This window comes from Apiotrichum porosum, assembly GCF_003942205.1.
Source record: "Apiotrichum porosum strain DSM 27194 chromosome Unknown scaffold_17, whole genome shotgun sequence".
Lineage (NCBI taxonomy): Eukaryota > Fungi > Basidiomycota > Tremellomycetes > Trichosporonales > Trichosporonaceae > Apiotrichum > Apiotrichum porosum.
The window spans coordinates 365,647-383,483 of NW_021167124.1; the positions used below are offsets into that span (position 1 = coordinate 365,647).

Here is a 17,837-nt window from a genome sequence, read left to right on the forward strand (position 1 = left end):
GTGGGCCTCAGTGAGAGGTTGCGGGAGTGCAGAGCAAAGACTTGTCACGGCTTCTATTCTCAGATTTATTTAATCATTTTGCCGGCTCGTTAACCCCCAGTACGCCTCCAATAGCGCATGCATTTCCGGGGAAGTGCCCACATGCATGAACACATCCATTGGCATGCTTAGTGTGAGTATTTCACCTTTTATGCATACCAATGTCCTCAAGGACGACACATTGGCGGTGGACGGAATATTAAAACGGCTACCACCTTTCAACTCAACTGGTCATCTCCGAGGCGACAAGACGGCACTTGCTCGCCATCAAACATGGCCTCTTCGCTAGTACATCGGTTAGTATCCCCGCTTTTCAATAGGTTGTCATCTTGACAGCTCGAGGATCGCGGTAGAGCGGGGTTCGACTCCCCGGCGGAGAATGAGATCACAGCGTCAGAGTTAGCTCGAGACGCGCAATCCTTTTGGTACCTTTGCCGACCTGGCGACGGGCACGGCAGCGGGAGCACCTTGGCACCAAGGATGCAATGGTGGTCGCTCGGTTGTCAACCGGCCGTGACATCTTGGTGACCTCGCGGCAGTGCGATCCGTGACGGTGTGAGCGATGAGCGACCCCGTGTACCATGCTCCACCTTCAGAAGATCAGGAGCGATGTTGCGGCGAAACTATCTATCCCATGCCCATGTACCGTACCATAAACTACAACTTTGCAAAGACACCTGCACACGCGCCGCTGCCCAGCTGCACAAGCGTGCTCTTGGTACGCGTGTACGCGCGGATGCCCTCATGGCCATTCTCCACGCCCACGCCACTCAACTTCCAACCACCTACAGGCATTTCCGCCGGCGACTCGCCCCAAGTGTTAATCCAGGTAATACCTGCGTCCACCTGGTGGATCACATAAGCCGCCAGTCCAACGTCCGTGGCAACCACGCCGGCAGCGAGTCCCATGGGCGTATCGTTGGCCCTACGGATGAGTTCGGGAAGCCAGTCATCTTGCTCCCGCCCCTTGGCAGAGTAGGGCAGGATGCACATGACGGGGCCAAAGATCTCTTCGCGGACGACGCGCATCGAGTCGGTGCAGTTGGTGAAGACGACCGGTGGGACCCAGTAGCCGTCGGGTGTGGGGCGCTTGCTCTGCGCGTCCTTGCTGCCATCGTACAGAACCTTTGCCCGGTCGACCTCTTTGCCATGCTTGATGTAGGCCTCGACCTTGCGGCGGTGTGGGTCGCTCACGAGGGGACCAAAGTTGGTGCTGTCATCCATCGGCAGGCCCATGCGGATGCCCTCGCGGCACTTTGCGACGATTGCGCGCTCAAATTCGGGCAGCAGATTGTCGGGGACGAACACACGGGTGCCATTTGTGCACACTTGGCCCGTGGAGAAGAAGTTGGCGACCATTGCAGTGTCGGCGGCGTCGTTTACGTCGGCGTCGGGAAGGACAAGGAGCGGGCTCTTACCGCCAAGTTCCATGGTGACACTCTTCATTGCTGCTGCGGCTTCGCGTGCGACAATGGAACCGGTACTGACCTGCCCGGTAAAGCTGACCTTGGCAATCCCAGCATGAGCAACCAGCGGAGCTCCCACGACACTGTCACCGTAGACGACATTGAACACGCCTGGTGGCAGGCCAGCCTCGATGTAAATCTGTGCCAGAGCGTTGCCGTGCAGAGGGGTCACTTCGCTGGGCTTGTAGACCATACAGTTGCCTGCCGCAAGGCAAGCGGCCGACTTCCACAGGCTGGACAGTCAGTATCTTTTTCAGAGTCCCAGTCTGGCTCACGCAATCTGGATGGGATAGTTCCATGCGCCGATACCAGCACACACGCCAAGCGGCTCGTGTGTGGTCCGGATCTCGGCACCGCTTGGACCCGGGCGCAGGACCGTCGACTGGCCGTCCAGCCCGCCAGAGGCGACGTGGTAGGCGTAGTACTCGAGCACATCGGCGCCAGTCACAATGTCGACGGTCGAGGTCTCTGACCATGCTTTGCCAGTGTCCAGCGTCTCGGTGTGGGCGAGGGCGTCATTGCGTTCACGGAGCAGCGTTGCGGCCTTGAGGAGTACGCGGGCGCGGGCAGCAGGAGGCGTACGTGACCACCCTGCAAACGCATCCTGACCAGACTTGACAGCGGCGTTCAGCTGGTCTGCCGTGGTGGTGTAAATTGTTGCCAGCGGATGGCCGGTGCTGGGGTCGATGGACTTGAAGGACGCCGACGACGACGTCTCTGGGTGTGGCTTGCCGTCGTAGAATGTATGGATCTGGTCTGCAAAAGTCATGGTGGCCGGCCGTAGACAATGGTGTTGGGTTGAGGAAAGAAAGAACGTGAGGTCCGCTTGTGGTTATCGACGTCGACCGTGGTGGGGGTGGTGGTGGGGTCAGTGTCATTTGGTTTGAAACCATCACCTGACCGCCTGAAATCGCAGCGCGTTCTGGCACGAGAGGCACATCTCTCTGCTGCAGAACCCCTCTCCGTCAAGCAAGACAATTGCCATGCACATATGCCAGGGCTGTGAAGGGATTGAGAGAGTGGGTCCTGTGTCTAGCCTGTCTCGTGTGGTCGCTTAATGGGCACCTTGACGTCATCACGTACGGGGGTTCGTCGTTGCTCTGCTGCCCTCTCTCTCAGCCACCGCTTCTTTGGTCTTTGGGGTCACTCTACAATACGCCTCTGCTCGTGTGCGCGCAGCCGCAGGCGCGGGGGGGGGGTCTTTTTCGCGCCGTCATTGCTCGCCTTGGCAGAGGTGCTTGGGTTGTGCATTCAAGGTGTGTGTGTGAGCGTTCCACATGCCGCAACCCTTCCGCACATGCTCTCGGCGCCCAGGATGTTTCACCAGCCACATGATCTCCCTCTCTCTCGCCGATTACGTCGTTTACGTCGTCCGCCCCCGCCTTACCGTGCTTACCATTTCCTCGTCAACCCCCCGGGTCACCGCACATTGCCTGCAGGTGTTCAAACGAGGGGGGGGGGGGGGGGGCAGGGGGGCGTGGCACGAGCGATTGGGTTGGAAACGAGGCTCTCTCCCATGTCACTGATATGATATAGACAGCGGGCTACCATGCTCACACAGAGCGTTCTTCCACCTTCGCCCTCCTTCCACTCGGATCCCCCGCTCACCATGGACACGCAAACCACTCTTCCTGCGTCGGCCCTCGATGGCCACTACGACTATATCATCGTCGGTGGAGGCACAGCCGGCTGTGTTATCGGCTCTCGGCTCTCGGCATATCTCCCCCACCACCGTGTGCTCATCATCGAAGGCGGCCCCTCCGACTTTAACAACAACCAAGTGCTCGACCTGCGCCAGTGGCTGACGCTACTTGGCGGTGACCTCGACTACGACTATGGCACCACCGAACAGCCCATGGGCAACAGCCACATCCGCCACTCGCGTGCAAAGGTCCTCGGTGGCTGCTCGTCTCATAACACGCTCATTTCGTTCCGTCCGTTTAAACGTGACATGGACGCGTGGGTGAGCAAGGGATGCGACGGCTGGGACTTTGACAACATGATGCGCTTGACCGACAAGCTGCGCAACTCTGTCCAGCCCGTCCACGCCCGCCACCAGAACGCCCTCTGCAAAGACTGGGTCCAGTCGTGCTCGACCGCTCTTAACATTCCCGTCCTGGACGACTTCAACGCTGAAATTCGCCGCAAGGGCAAACTACACGAGGGTGTCGGCTTCTTCTCAGTCTCGTACAACCCCGACAATGGCTTCCGCAGCAGCGCATCGGTCGCCTACATTCACCCTATCCTGCGCGGTGACGAAAAGCGTCCCAACCTCACCGTCCTCACCGAGGCATGGGTGTCCAAGGTCGTCGTGCGCGACGGTGCCGCTACGGGCGTCGATGTTACGCTCAAGTCGGGCGACAAGTTCACCCTAAAGCCGTCACACCGCGGAGAGATTATCCTGTGCGCTGGTGCTGTCGACACTCCTCGCCTCATGCTGCACTCTGGTCTCGGTCCAGCGTCCCAGCTCAAGTCGCTGGGCATCCCCGTCGTAGAGGACATTCCGGGAGTGGGCGAGAACCTCCTCGACCACCCAGAGACCATCATCATGTGGGAGCTCAACAAGCCTGTGCCGCAGGGCCAGACGACAATGGACTCGGATGCGGGCATCTTCCTTCGCCGCGAACCCGTGGCAGGCGACGTCGACGACGCTGCCGACATTATGATGCACTGCTACCAGATCCCGTTCACTCTCAACACTGAGCGCCTCGGCTACCCCGTCATCAAGGACCGGTATGCGTTCTGCATGACGCCCAACATTCCTCGTCCCCGCTCGCGCGGCAAGCTGTACTTGACCTCTGCCGACCCAAGCGTCAAGCCTGCCCTCGACTTCCGGTACTTCACCGACCCGGAGGGATACGACGCGGCTACCTTTGTCGCAGGCATCCACGCCGCGCGCAAGGTTGCTCAGCAGAGCCCGTTCAAGGAGTGGCTCAAGGAGGAGGTCGCCCCTGGCCTAAAGGTGCAGTCGGACGAGGACATCAGCGAATACGCTCGTCGCGTCGCGCACACCGTCTACCACCCTGCAGGAACCACCAAGATGGGTGACGTCAAGAGGGACCAGTACGCCGTGGTCGACAGCAAGCTCCGTGTGCGCGGTATCAAGGGCCTGCGCATTGCGGACGCGGGCGTGTTCCCCGACATGCCCTCGATCAACCCCATGCTCACAGTGCTGGCTGTGGGTGAGAATGCGGCCGAGATGATTGCTCAGGAGCAGGGCTGGAAGGGTGACAACGCTGGTAGGCTGTAGGCTATCCTCGAGAGCCAAAACAAATCAAAAGGCAGCGACAATAGTGTCCTCGCTCGATGACTATTTATAGTGTGATGGATATGGGTGATATGGCTCACAAGTTGGTAGACTGTACTCGCGCCTCGCAAAGCATCAGCGTAGACGTGGCCTTGCCAATTGCCCATTGCCAATGCTTCCCCAGCGACGGACATCGGAACCGTTGGCTTGAGAATTCCCGAGTGGCACACCGAGGAGGCGCAGATCTCGTATCATTTTGACAGCAATCTCGGAAGAGACTGGCGCCGGCTGTACCGAAGTGTGGGAAACCGGCGGCAACGGAATGTGGCGGCGTCCAGGCGTCCAAACGTCCAGCTTGCAGTGGTTGGACACCAGCCATGGGGCCCAGCACTTGGCACGCGACAGACAGGATCTTGTGTCTCTCTCGCGGCGCGCAATGGCGGGTGGCAGTGACGAGGATGAGTGCCGTGTAGACGAGACGCTATCCTTAACAGACTGATTCGAAGATGACCTAACCACCTATTCTTCCCCTCAGCCGTATTGCCAGCGGAAATATTCCCACTGCATCAGCTGTTGTATCACGGGCCTCTCGTAAGAGCAACAGCCAGCAGGCACTTCCTCTACTCTGACACCCTCCCCTCCACCCGGCTCGAATCAGATTTGGGCACTCAGAATTTCCACGCCCGACAATGCCCAGCCCTTCACTGGGAACACCCCTGCGGGACTACACCAAATGCAGCTCAAAGATTTCATCGGAATGTGGTGCGGATAACAACGTTGGGAGCCAGTACGAATGCCATTGGTATCTGTGTAGAGTCAGCGCAAGTTTCTCAGACGAGTAGTGCTTTTCGAGCATGACCTCACGGCACAAGGGTGCCAGTCAGAGTCTAATTAATCGGTCATCACTGAAACTTACCATCTATGAAGAGACCTTGTTGTTCGAGTGTAGAATGGATGGACAACACAGAGATGACAACACAGACAGCTAAAAGGTTGCGGCGCAGGACGCGGACAAAGTTTTGGTGCGAGGTTGGTTTGATACTGGGAGACCATAATGACGTGTACAGCATTGTTTGGTTCCAGGCGTGCCTATCCTCGGGAAACACTCACAGGGAGCAAACTGTACGATATCTCGACGACGACGACGACGACGACAACGGTAACGACGACAACGACGCACTGAGACCCTTGGGGATGCGAGCATTCGGTGGTAGACGGTACCTCTTCCGAAAGTGGTCCGCACCCTCCCACATGGGCCCAGCACGTGCGGGCGGCCGCTCACGTCCGGGTGGATCGTGTTGGGCACGATGAATCTCCCGTGTTGCGCTCGTATTCATACGTGTATGTAAAGTGGTGTTTCCCCTTCTGCTGAATGATGCGGGCACCGGCGAGCCTATGCGTCCTGTCCGCGTGCCTTTCATGAACATGCGCGGCAGGAGGTCGTTGACCTGAAAGTCACAAACGGTACTGCCTGGACTCACCTCCCACTTGGACCATTCCATTCCAGTCACCTGGCCGCGGATGAAGTGGCTCCACCCACCTTCTGGCGTCTTTCTAGCCGATCTTCTTCCGCGAGTCGCTGACGCGGAGATGGTACGGCTGCGAGTCGTGGTGCTGGAAGGAATCCTCTCAGACACGGGTCTCATCTGAATCACTGGCTCATGTGCCCTACCACTGGGCTGATCCCTCTCACACCAACGTCGAACGCTTGTATGGCCAACGAAGATTGGGGTGAGCTTCGGTCCATAGGCTTTGTCCACGGATATGACAGTAGACATACATTCTCGACGAATTTCAACTATATTCACCCATAAAAAGGCAACAGTACTACTTGGCCTCAGCAGCCTTGATTGCGCCTTCCTCCGCGGCCTTTCCACTCCCATGGACATGTTGGACCTTTTCAAGTGGCGCGTCGACAACCCAGTCCATTTTGTAAGCCGGGTCTTTGATCAACATGATGCCGACCAAGGCCAATACCACGGCCGGGATCGTCGCCCACCAGATTCTGTTGTAGGCGTACGAACTGGCTTCAGCATTGGCTGCGCTTGCCGCTCCGAGAACCTCTGGAGTGAGACCGGGGACGGAGGACGTGTCGTGGCTGAGCAGACCGACAATGAGTGCGCCAATGTTACGCATGTCGAATCCAAGGGGGGCAACGGCGGCAGCCACTTTGGCCGGCATGCGAGCGTTGTAAATGTTGTTGTATATGACAGAGCTGATACCATAACCAACAGTACCGCCAAGGAAGCGTGCAGAGATGGCGAGGGATGAGGCGGCACCAATAAAGAGTGGTGGAGCGGACAGTTGAACCAGTGTCATGAGCATCATGAGAAGCGAAGAAAAGCCCAAGCCGGCCACACCGTTAAACGCCAGCGCGCGAATCCAGGATTCGGCCGTGGTAGTGGCCAGGCCAATGGTGGCGACGAGGAAAGCGAGAATACCAAACACCACGGGCCACTTGAGGTCTTTGCGGAGGGTGGAGTCTAAAGTCAGGTTCAGGCCAAACGGGATGACGACTTACAGATCGCAAACATCGGCGTGAACACCATGGTGCAGGCAAACATCGGGATCATTGAAGCTGCTTGCTTGAGAGCCGGGGCGGTCGCGAACCACACCCCGACTGCCTCCGCAGAGTACATGTTGTTGATGGCGTAAAACATGTGGCCCTCGACAGCAAACGTGAAGATGAGCAGCGCAAAGTTGTTGCCTTGGCGGAACATGGCGTGATGGAGGAAACCCGTAGATGTACCCTTCCACTCCCAGACTAGGCAGGCAATGAAGGCCAACGGGGAAGTCAGTTAACGGGTCAAGAAGATATTCGGCTACGACAGTGCCAGACGATGTGGATACTCACGACAGCCCCAGCGACCACGCATCCGTATGCGTGGGGGTCCGACCAGCCATAGTTAATGTCACTCGCCCAAGCGAATCCCATCAGGAGAGGTGCAAGGCCGCCGGTGAGCAACCCGTAACCGACCCAGTCGAGGTGGGTAAAACGTTGCCAACGTGTGAGGCCAGAGTGTGTGCGAGGGGGAGGGTTGTAGAGGAAAGCATAGCCAAGGAACATCAGGCCGTTGCAAATGAGCTGCGCTCGCCAAGTCCAGCGCCACCCATCCACCGGATCGTTGTCCACAGCCAGAGACACAAAGATTAGGGCACCAATTGCGCCCATGCCAGCGAAGACGGATAGAATGCCTTGGATGATGGACCGGTAGTGGGTGGGGACGACCTCGGAGGGTACGGCGAACAGGAGGCCAGAAATACCGGCCGCAACGCCATTGAGGGTCTGGCCAACGATAACAACGTCAATGTTGTGGGCTGTCATGCACACAATGGAAGCAATGGCTCCCAGGAGGGAGAGGATGACCATGGCGTTCCTGCGTCCGTAAAGGTCTGCGATGATTGCCACAATCGGGCCCGTGACAATGGATGGGATGCCCGCGGCCTGTACGATCCAGATTCTCTTGTCGTTGCCATTCAGAGCGGCGGCAATGGTGTATGCGTTTGAGGCGGGAGCGACGGCGTACCAGGTGTTGTTGAACTGTGCAACGGCCGTGACTAGAATGACAAGGATGGCCTTGAGGGGGATTGCCTGTCGCTCGTTCGGGTCCTGACCCATCGAGTCCAACACTGTGAGTTGTTGGGCATCGACGGGGTCGACGGCGTACGACAGGTCGCCCTCGTCGTTTGTCACGTACTCTATGTGGTCAAGTTGGTGCTTGTCCATGGCGTGTGGGGATGTGTGTGCAAAGCCAATGATGGTCGCAACGTTGTACTTTATAGACGGACGACCTGGAGTCCCATGGGCGGGGCCACATGAGCACCCCGCATCGTGTTGCAGGGCATGTACAGTACATGTGCATGTGGGTGTTGCCGGCGCCGACCGTTTGCCACCTTTTGATGCCTTGACGGAATGCCACAAACGGACGAGCCTCTGGTGGTCCCTCGGAACGACGCGCCGTTCAATTGGACAGACGTATGTCCAGCGGCCCGCCAGCGGAATGACGGATCGCCGGCTTCACGCTTTCCGTAAAAATGGTGCGGTGATAACCTCGGTCGCGTCGCGTTCGATCAGGTCAGACACTGGAGCCAGAGGCCCCCACACCGCCAAGCATGCGGGGGCAGCGGGGGCAGCGGGGGCCGGCTGGAGCACCCCGGCTCGGGAAGCTCGCAGCGAAAGGATCGGGTAAGCGTTCCACACACGATAGCCATTCAGTTTGTTATTGTCCGTCGATGCAGTTGTACTACTCCCCACACCACGTACTGTGCTCAACCTCAAATACCATGTCAAATCCAAGTGACCAGCGGGGGCCGCCCACCAGCCCCGGGGAGGGGCGTCCTATGAAGCGACAGAAATATGCCCCAAAGGCGTGGTACGTCCATGCAGCACCTCTCCCCGCTGACGTTTCAGCGAGCGCTGTCGAAAGCGCAAGCTCAAGTGCTCTGGGGAGCAGCCATGCGGGCGGTGCCTTCACGTTGGACACCCTTGCTCGCTTGTTGATGAAGTGGTGGTGCCAGGCGACAACAGAGTGGCTGGAGCACCGTCATCGCCAGCAGACAGCCCGACAGAGACCATGAAGAAGCTGCTCGCGCGCCTGGACAGCGTTGAGCAGGAAGCTGCAGCCCTTCGTCTATCGATTGCAGCGCTGGCCACTGGCCATCTCCAATACACCTCGGACTCGATTCGTTCCATTTCAGACTATTCGGGCGGCTCCCTGGTGGAGCAGCTCTCGCCCCACAAACAGCCCCGCTTGACGTATGAAGGTGGGTCTGGGTCATCGGGTCATGCATCACTGACTCCCAAAGCTGTGCGCTCCCCGTCCGGCCTGGAGGTCGACGTCCGTGAAAAGGCAACCTCGGTCCGGGGCCATTCACCAGCGAGCACCTTTGCCTCCACTGCACTTCCTGGTCAAGCAAGCTTTCTCAGAGTCAAGTGCGGCGAGGTGACCTGTCTTCTTCCTCCCCACGCGACTCACCAGCGTTACCTCGACTTCTTCTTTACCTACCTCAGCCCGTTCCACCCTTGCCTGAATGAAACCCACTTTCGAAACCGCTGTGAACGCCTCTACAAGGAAGCGTTTTCCGATCCCAATGACGATCTGCCGATCCTCCGGTCCACGGCTGCCTTGTTCTTGGCTCTCCTGTTCTCAGTTTACGCCTGTGTGGATGTTCTCCGGCTGCCGCCGACTACTCATGACGACTCGCGCCGCCCAGGTTACATCTGGTACTGCCAAGCTCAGGAGCTAGTGAATAACAAGGACGTGACGATGATAGGATTCGACCTGGCGCCAATCCAACTTCTGATCCTACAGGTGAGCTTGGCAACACCGTTCAAGACTGACTGATATCCAGGCCCTGTTCCAGTGCCATAGCGCCAACATCGCCTCGGCGTATGCAATCATCGGCCGCGCTTGCCAGCTGTGTCTTGAACACGGCCTAAATGATTCAACGCGCTGGGCTAGGCAGCGGACGCCATTTCAAATCCACATGTCTCAACGAGTCCTGTATACTGCCGTGGCCGTGGACCGCAGGCTCTCGCTCATGCATAGCGAGCAGTATTCAATGCGACTGGAAGACTTCACCATGGTTCAGCCAGCAGCCCTGGATGACCGCGAAGTTATTCCCGACGAGCCTCTACCGCGTCCCACCGAGAGGAGCGCTCTTCAGCCGTACCTCACGCAGTTTGTCGAGTCTGGAGTGTACGCTGGAGAGGCATGGGATTCGGTCATGGCTGCGAATGCGCCTTCTCTCGGTCGTTCGGCAGCGGCTGACCTCATGGATGCACGGCTGGTGCAATGGCTGAAAGACTTTGGGCCGTCGGCCACCGCTACAACGACCGACACCCAACGTCAGCAGCGGTTTATCCTGCGAACAGTATGTCAACTGCGTGTTTAGGTTGTCGGCTAACTAGGGCAGATGTGTTTGGCACTTCGAATCATGCTGCAACTGCGACACATTGTTACCCTGTCATATGACAACCAATGTGGAGAGTTGTGCGGAACAGTGGCTTGTGAGCTCGTCACGGAGGTGTACGAGGCCACTTTGCTGCCCACATGGAGCACGAGTTATTACCTCAAAGCGCATGTCGCCTCCATCATTCTTTCGTCCACCATCGTGCTTTCCATCCTCGTCATTCGTCGTCGGGCATCTGAAAGGCAACACAACTACGAGCTATGCTTGCAACGAGCGGTCAAGATTGTCAACGATATTGCGGCGACGCTGTCGATCGGCGCATTCTCTCAAGGCTACTTGGCTGGTCTCGTTCGTCTGGCCACCTCGAGCATGTCAGGCAAGTCTCCACATGACGTCGGAGCAGCATCGGTAGATGATCTGGAAGACCTCCTTGCGGCTGAGATGGCCAAAATAACGACCTTGGGTGATACCGATGCTCCAGGCCTTCTCAATGTCCATTCCTTCATCCGTGTTTCGCCAGACATACCACTGGAGTTGGACGAGTTTTCATGGGACTGGCTGTTCGACACATTTACTCAAGAAGGCTTAGCATAATGTATGCATGACGCTTTGGCTTGGCAATTAGTGGTCAGTTGGGCGGTAGCGACCTAGACACAAACCACTTCCCGCTGCGCACCACATGCCGATGTGGACTGTTGAGACCATTGCATTGACCCGTGTGTATCACACCCCACACCTGCCGTAGCTATTCTCTGCTGGGTACGGGAGTAAGCATTTCTATTCCCATCCTCCCCGACACCGCAATTTGCGTGGTCGTTTCTATTGATGTGGCTGAAATGGTCACTGCCGGGTGCTGGCCTGTGTCGGCTCGATCGGCTCGACAACTGGCCTGGGTGCCCGAATTAGGCGGCTTGTTCGTGCCCAGCGTGCAACCACCTGTCACGTTACATCGGCGACCGTGAACTCGCAGAGGCACCCAACGGTCGTGGATGCGAAAGAGGAAATCCGGGATCGGATGGACTGATGTCACTGCGCGGGGACCCTCGTCGCTCGTCGACGTCTGTCCTCCGTCAGGTGTGGGGGACTCGGCTATAACCCACAGTGGCCGTGCGAATCTGATATCTGGTGAGATATAAACCGGCGTTGGGGTTGCTTCAACTGCCTGTCACTCATTAAGTCATCTCCTCACCACAGTTATGCATCTCCCCGACGTCGAACAGAAGAGGTCAATCCTCGATGACCGCAGGGCTGCGACCAAACCACCGGTGTGAGTTAGTTGTCTGTAACGGAGATCGATGCGTCTCTCTGACAACCCACAAGGCCTCAGCCTCGCCGAGGCAAGTATGGTAATGACATTCTTGGACCTACCAACCCCGATCGTGCTCGCCAGGTGCCCGACATGATCCGGCCCCCAAAGACGGACGGGGGTAAACTGGCCAACATGAAGTGGTCGTTCACCGACTCTCATATGCGCCTCGAGGAAGGTGGCTGGGCGAGAGAGACGACGGTCCGCGAGCTGCCCACCTCGGTAGAACTGGCTGGCGTCAACATGCGGCTGGGGCCTGGCGTCTACCGTGAACTGCACTGGCACAACGAGAGCGAGTGGGCATACATTATCGAAGTGGGCACACGCGCGACCTTGTTCAGGCCGATGCTGACGTCATAGGGCGAATGTCGCATTACCGTGCTCGACACCAACGGAGGGTCGTTCATCGACGACCTGAAGAAGGGAGACCTGTGGTACTTCCCCACAGGCTTCCCGCACGGCATCCAAGGTCTTGGCGACCGGGGTGTAGAGTTCCTGCTCATATTCGACGATGGCAACTTTTCTGAAGACTCGACGTTCCTCTTGACCGACTATTTAGCCCACACACCCGTGGACATTCTCGCCAAGAACTTTAGAGTCTCTGAAGACGTGTTCTCGACCTTGTCCAAGAGGGAAAAGTACATTTTCCAGGGCTCAGACCCTGGTACGCTGTCGGATGCTCGCAAGGAGGTCATTCCCTCAAAGCTTCAGTTCACACACCGGATGCTCGAGCAAAAGCCGGCCAAGTTCCCCGGCGGTGAAGTGCGCATCACGGATTCCACCAACTTTACCATCTCCAAGACCACTGCTGCCGCCCACGTCGTAGTGTATGAAGGTGCCCTTCGTGAGATGCACTGGCACCCGAACGCCGACGAGTGGACCTTCTTCCTCCAAGGGCATGCCCGCGTGACAGTGTTCGCGTCCAACGGAGTGGCCAGGACGTTCAACTACATGGCCGGCGACGTGGCTGTGATTCCCAAGAACAATGCCCACTATGTGGAGAACATTGGCGAGGGCGACCTCGAGTTTCTCGAAATGTTCAGAGCGGCGCGGTTCGAGGACTTTTCGACCGAGCAGTGGCTTGCCCAGACGCCTGCTCTGGAAGTTGCCGAGCATCTCAACCTCGGCGGCGCGCGGTACGAAGAGTTCTTCAACAGCCTCAGCAAGAGAAAGGTGCCCGTCAAGGCGTCTCGTCGTAGCTCGTTCTAGGCGTACGCAGCAGTGTCTATATGGTCTACTATATTGATGCATGCATGACCCGTTATCCGTGAACCGTGCTGTTACGACCGGTCCGGCTCTTAAAACGCGTGCACGGTGACGTCATCTATAGCACACCCCACCACATCGGCGTTTCAAGGCAATGTCAATCAATCGTCCGAACGCACGACGTTTCATCCCGTCCCCCCAACGGGCCAACACGACACAACAACGGCCTGTATCTCCATTCCCTCCATCTCTCTGTCGCTCATCAACATGCCCAAGGTAAGCATCGTGGAAGCCAAACCATTTCAGCCCAGGCCCCGGTGGCTCTACAGTGTAATCTCTCTGCAACCCAATCTGACACGGCGTAGGTCACCACTCTGCTTTTCGACTGCGACAACACGCTGGTCCTGTCCGAGGACATGTCCTTTGCAGGCTGTGCAGCACTCGTCAACGAAATGTGCGAGGGCAAGCACCTCGACCTGCCCCCTTTCACTGGCGACACCCTCATGCGACAGTTTGTCGGTCAGAACTTTCGTGGTATCATGAAGACTCTCCAACAGCAGTACGGCTTCACGCTCTCGCATGACGAGACAGAGAGCTATGTCCGTCGTGAGGTCGATAACCTTGTCGCCAGGATCCACGTCGAGCTCGAGCCATGTGAGGGCGTTGACGCTGTGCTGCGCGATGTGCAAGAAAAGTATACGCTTGCTGTCGTGAGCTCGTCCGCGATGCCAAGGGTCCAGGCCTGTATCAACAAGGTCAACCAGGCCCAGTTCTTTGGCGACAGGGTGTATTCGGCAGCCACCAGCCTCAACCCGCCCACGACCAAACCCGACCCAGCCATCTACCTCCATGCCATGAAGGAGCTTGGCGTGCATGCATCAGAGTGCGTCGCTATCGAGGACAGCCGCAGCGGCACGCTTTCCGGCACCCGCGCGGGAATCAAGGTTATTGGGTACGTGGGTCCGTACCCGGCCCACGAGCGCGAGGATATGGCCAAGGCGCTGAAGGACGCCGGGGCGGTGATAATCATGGACGATTGGCGTGATTTCGAGACGGTGCTGGCCAAGCTCGAGGCGGGGTCGGTCTAGGTAGTCTCCATGTGACACTGTGGGTGGAGGGGCGGCCGAGCCGTTGCTGGTACCGGGTATGAATCAAGTGTTGGCGGCTTGGCGGCTCTCGACCTCGGCCCGCAGATGCCGAACAGCGATGGGCCATTGAGCAGCGCGGGGAATGTCACCCGCCGCCACCATATGCCATATGCAAGCAGCCGTCAGCCACGACGCGGCACACTCATGCCCGCGTTGCCCCAGCCTCAGTATGAGCGCGTGAGCTCTCGGGGCCCCGAGAAGGAGCCCACAGGCCACATGCCCCACATGCCATGCAGGCCGTCTCTTACGCGCTGCCCGACGAGACCGTGTTCGAAATACCCGATGACCGTCCCCGAAGTCGCCACCATATAAAACACACCAAGTCGTCACCCATGCATCGGTCTTGCTCTCGTCAGCCAACCCCACGGAACCCCCAGCTGGGCCCCACAGATTCACCATGTCCCAAGCACAGCAACTTGTCGATGCTGTCCTCGAGTCGCCCACCAAGTGGCTCGCTGTCGCCGGCGCCGTCAGCCTCGTCACATACACCCTCTACCTAGTCTTCCTGAGCCAATATTTCTCCTCGTTCTACAACCTCCCTGGCCCACCATCCGCACACTGGTTCTGGGGCAACAAGGGCGACGTGTTGAAAGGCATGATGAGATCACAGATGTTGTGGGGAGACACGTTCGGACGCACATACCGCACACACTCGCTGTTGGGTAACCTCGAGGCTACCACCTCGGACTTCAAGGCTATCACGTACGTTCTGGGTCACCCGGATCTCTTCATCAAGCCAAAGGGGCCCAACCTCCTGCTCAGCGACGTCTTGGGCAAGGGTCTCGTCACGGTGGAGGGACACACACACCGTCGCCAGCGTCGCGTGTTAAACCCAGCTTTCGGCTGGATCCAGGTTCAAGGCATGGCACCGATGATCCTCGACAAGGCGCACATGCTCCGCCGCCGCATGCAGCGCCTCTTGGATGACGCACCAGAGCCCGGAGTTCGTCAGATGGAGATGATTCAGCAACTGTCCGACGTCAGCCTCGACATCATCGGCGCCGCTGGCTTTGACATCGATCTGCATGCACTTGACGACAAGCCAAGCGTTCTGCGCGAGGCCTACACCAAGACGCAGGTTATCGGCGGCAAAATGTCTCCGTTGGTCATGCTCCACTTGCAGATGCCAGCTACGCGCATGGTCACGCCCAACAACCGCAAACGCATTGTCAAAGCCAGCCGCGCGGCCGCGTCGGTGATTGTGGCGGATAGGAAACGCCAACTGGCTGCCGAGGGGACGTCGCTGGAAAAGGCTACTCCGGGCAAGGATGTGCTGTCGCTGTTGCTCAAGGCCAACATGGCGTCCGACCTTCGTCAGGACCAACGCCTCACGGACGAGGAAGTTGTGGACCAGATTGCAACTGTTCTCTTTGCCGGCCACGAAACCACTGCCACCGCCATGACGTGGTGTCTCTACCTTCTCTCCCTCAACCCCGATGTCCAAGATCGTCTGCGAGAGGAGCTCCAAGGTGTTTATGAAGACGACCCCGACTAGTAAGTTGCTCTTCCTTTACCGCGTACTCAGACACACCGCCAGCGAAACTCTGCACGGCCTGCCCTACCTCGACAAGGTTGTCCACGAGTCTTTGCGTCTCGAGGCTCCGGTTCCGTTCTCCTCACGTGTCGCCACTTCCAGCGCTGTAGTCCCTCTGGACACCCCTGTTAGGGGACGCAACGGCAAGCTTATCACAGAACTGCAACTTTCCAAGGGCGACCTTATCGCCATTCGTGAGTAGCTGAGCGTTACATGCGTTGACAGTAGCAGCGATTGCGTACATTAACCGAATGACTGAAACCTGGGGACCTGATGCGCGCGAGTTCAACCCCGATCGCTTCGACCGCACAGACAAGAGGGCAAACGTTCCCGGTGTCTGGGGTAACATCATGACCTTCCTCGCCGGACCTCACAACTGCATCGGCCACCGCCTCACCATTATCGAGATGAAGGCTATGCTGTTTGTCTTCCTGCGCGCCTTTGCCTTTGAGATCCCCCCCAACAAGCCCGAAATTGGTCGCACTTGGCTGTGAGTGAAATACCACTGCGAAGCGTTTCTGACTCGCATCAGTGTCATTCAACGCACCATTGTTGTTGGCGAAGAGGCCAAGGGTCCGCAGATGCCGCTCGTTGTGCGCGCACTGTGAGCACCGCCTCAGCCATCCTGTATGTACACTTTCACCTTCCCATAGTACTCGTGCCCGCACTGTACAAACCACACGTGTCTGCCCCGTGTTGAAAGGTCCAACCGTTCATATGTGTCAGTCAAAACACATCCAAACCCATGCCGTTCGTCGTATGCGGTGTGTCAACGGCCGGGGGGTAGTCGCATCCAAGGTGCAATTGCTGCTTATTGGATGCACACTTTGAACGTCCACTGGAAGACCTGTACAGGCTGTTGTTCTCAGAGGGGACACTGGAAGGTCGTCAGAAGACCACGGGGATTCTCATCGGTCTCGAAACGAGCCGGAGCCTGTTCGACACCCAGCTCGTCATGCACTCCTGCGGCCGTTCCAGCTTCCTGTTGCTGAGCTTGCTCTCACGTAGGACTCCAAGCATCTGGCAAATGAGCTGGCGCATGCAGATACCCGCACGTGGCCGGCCCTAGCCTCACGTCTCACGTCCTTACGTCTCACTGAGGAATGCAGCCTCGCGTTGAAGTGGGGCAGGCACCGGGAACGCTAACAATACGCCGTGGTATGGTACAGCACGTCCAGGTCACTGGATGTCACTGGTTGGGGGGTCGCCGTGCCCTCAGGTTGGATGGACATGTTTGACCAGGGCTGGGAGAGAATGTGAAAGAGGGCCAAAAGGAGCATCCTAGGGCCTGTGAATGCTGACGAAGTAAGTCCTTGTCCATGTTGCAGCGAGTGGTGTGTGATGCATCTGTTTGCCGGTAGCTGAGACCCTAGTTGTCCTGGTCGTCTTCGTCCTCGCGCCACTCGAGGAACTGCGCAGCAGTCTGGTAAGGTAGGCTCTCAAGGAACGCCGTCATAGTCGTGTTCAGTTGCGCGAGCGTCACGGGCCGAGTGGTCTGCAGCGAGTAGTGGTCGCCACGTTCGTGGACGACGCAGAGGTCTTCGGGGAGCCTCGAGCCCTCTTGAAGACCATACACCATGGGGCTGCCTGGATAGTTGCGGAGAATGCGATCCATGTTGGGTCCAATGGGACGGAGGGACATGCCGTTCGGGGTCGTGTACGAAGCTCCAACAGGCATCGGGTGGACCAGGCCGTCTCTGCGCAGCTTGAGATCAAACGAGGTGCGGCCCTTTGCCATCTGGTCGGCGTGGCTGCGGAGCGTCGCAGGGAGGCGAGGCTGAATGCGGAACAGGGTCATGGGAAGCTCGGTGAAGCGCTCGCTGCATCTTGAAGAGGCTGAGGGAACAGTACATGGTGGACCAAAGACGTCGAGAGAGGCGGTGACACAGACGACACGGATTGAGGAAAGATTTCAAACCTAGAGAACGACAGACCGAGAGCTGAGGAGTGAAGAGATGAAAGGAAACTGTTAAACTGG

General features: G+C 58.0%; 8 protein-coding genes and 1 non-coding gene across 9 annotated transcripts; 6 read left to right on the forward strand and 3 right to left on the reverse strand.

Annotated features, from left to right (window-relative positions):
* Nucleotides 1-318: 318 nt before the first annotated feature.
* On the forward strand, nt 319-419 carry EHS24_003622. The gene has a single exon. It is a non-coding gene; the product is annotated as a tRNA-Glu (tRNA).
* A 277-nt stretch (nt 420-696) lies between these two features.
* Nucleotides 697-2,274, reverse strand: EHS24_003623 (uncharacterized protein; the record flags this gene model as incomplete). Its single annotated transcript, XM_028619285.1, has 2 exons — nt 697-1,738; nt 1,781-2,274. 2 exons carry the CDS (start codon nt 2,272-2,274, stop codon nt 697-699), a joined length of 1,536 nt encoding a protein of 511 aa, XP_028472459.1.
* Nucleotides 2,275-3,114: 840 nt separating this feature from the next.
* EHS24_003624 (uncharacterized protein) lies at nt 3,115-4,755 on the forward strand (the record flags this gene model as incomplete). Its single annotated transcript, XM_028619286.1, has 1 exon — nt 3,115-4,755. The coding sequence occupies one exon, from the start codon at nt 3,115-3,117 to the stop codon at nt 4,753-4,755; it is 1,641 nt and encodes a 546-aa protein (XP_028472460.1).
* Nucleotides 4,756-6,579: 1,824 nt separating this feature from the next.
* Nucleotides 6,580-8,479, reverse strand: EHS24_003625 (uncharacterized protein; the record flags this gene model as incomplete). The annotated part of the gene is made up of 3 exons (XM_028619287.1): nt 6,580-7,235; nt 7,274-7,516; nt 7,603-8,479. 3 exons carry the CDS (start codon nt 8,477-8,479, stop codon nt 6,580-6,582), a joined length of 1,776 nt encoding a protein of 591 aa, XP_028472461.1.
* An 847-nt stretch (nt 8,480-9,326) lies between these two features.
* On the forward strand, nt 9,327-11,259 carry EHS24_003626 (uncharacterized protein; the record flags this gene model as incomplete). Its single annotated transcript, XM_028619288.1, has 5 exons — nt 9,327-9,516; nt 9,559-10,064; nt 10,105-10,142; nt 10,302-10,626; nt 10,669-11,259. 5 exons carry the CDS (start codon nt 9,327-9,329, stop codon nt 11,257-11,259), a joined length of 1,650 nt encoding a protein of 549 aa, XP_028472462.1.
* A 602-nt stretch (nt 11,260-11,861) lies between these two features.
* EHS24_003627 (uncharacterized protein) lies at nt 11,862-13,180 on the forward strand (the record flags this gene model as incomplete). The annotated part of the gene is made up of 3 exons (XM_028619289.1): nt 11,862-11,932; nt 11,986-12,286; nt 12,332-13,180. 3 exons carry the CDS (start codon nt 11,862-11,864, stop codon nt 13,178-13,180), a joined length of 1,221 nt encoding a protein of 406 aa, XP_028472463.1.
* Nucleotides 13,181-13,444: 264 nt separating this feature from the next.
* Nucleotides 13,445-14,265, forward strand: EHS24_003628 (uncharacterized protein; the record flags this gene model as incomplete). Its single annotated transcript, XM_028619290.1, has 2 exons — nt 13,445-13,453; nt 13,543-14,265. 2 exons carry the CDS (start codon nt 13,445-13,447, stop codon nt 14,263-14,265), a joined length of 732 nt encoding a protein of 243 aa, XP_028472464.1.
* A 457-nt stretch (nt 14,266-14,722) lies between these two features.
* On the forward strand, nt 14,723-16,467 carry EHS24_003629 (uncharacterized protein; the record flags this gene model as incomplete). The annotated part of the gene is made up of 4 exons (XM_028619291.1): nt 14,723-15,819; nt 15,863-16,053; nt 16,091-16,349; nt 16,392-16,467. The coding sequence occupies 4 exons, from the start codon at nt 14,723-14,725 to the stop codon at nt 16,465-16,467; spliced, it is 1,623 nt and encodes a 540-aa protein (XP_028472465.1).
* Nucleotides 16,468-17,228: 761 nt separating this feature from the next.
* On the reverse strand, nt 17,229-17,657 carry EHS24_003630 (uncharacterized protein; the record flags this gene model as incomplete). The annotated part of the gene is made up of 1 exon (XM_028619292.1): nt 17,229-17,657. The coding sequence occupies one exon, from the start codon at nt 17,655-17,657 to the stop codon at nt 17,229-17,231; it is 429 nt and encodes a 142-aa protein (XP_028472466.1).
* Between the last annotated feature and the right edge of the window lie 180 nt (nt 17,658-17,837).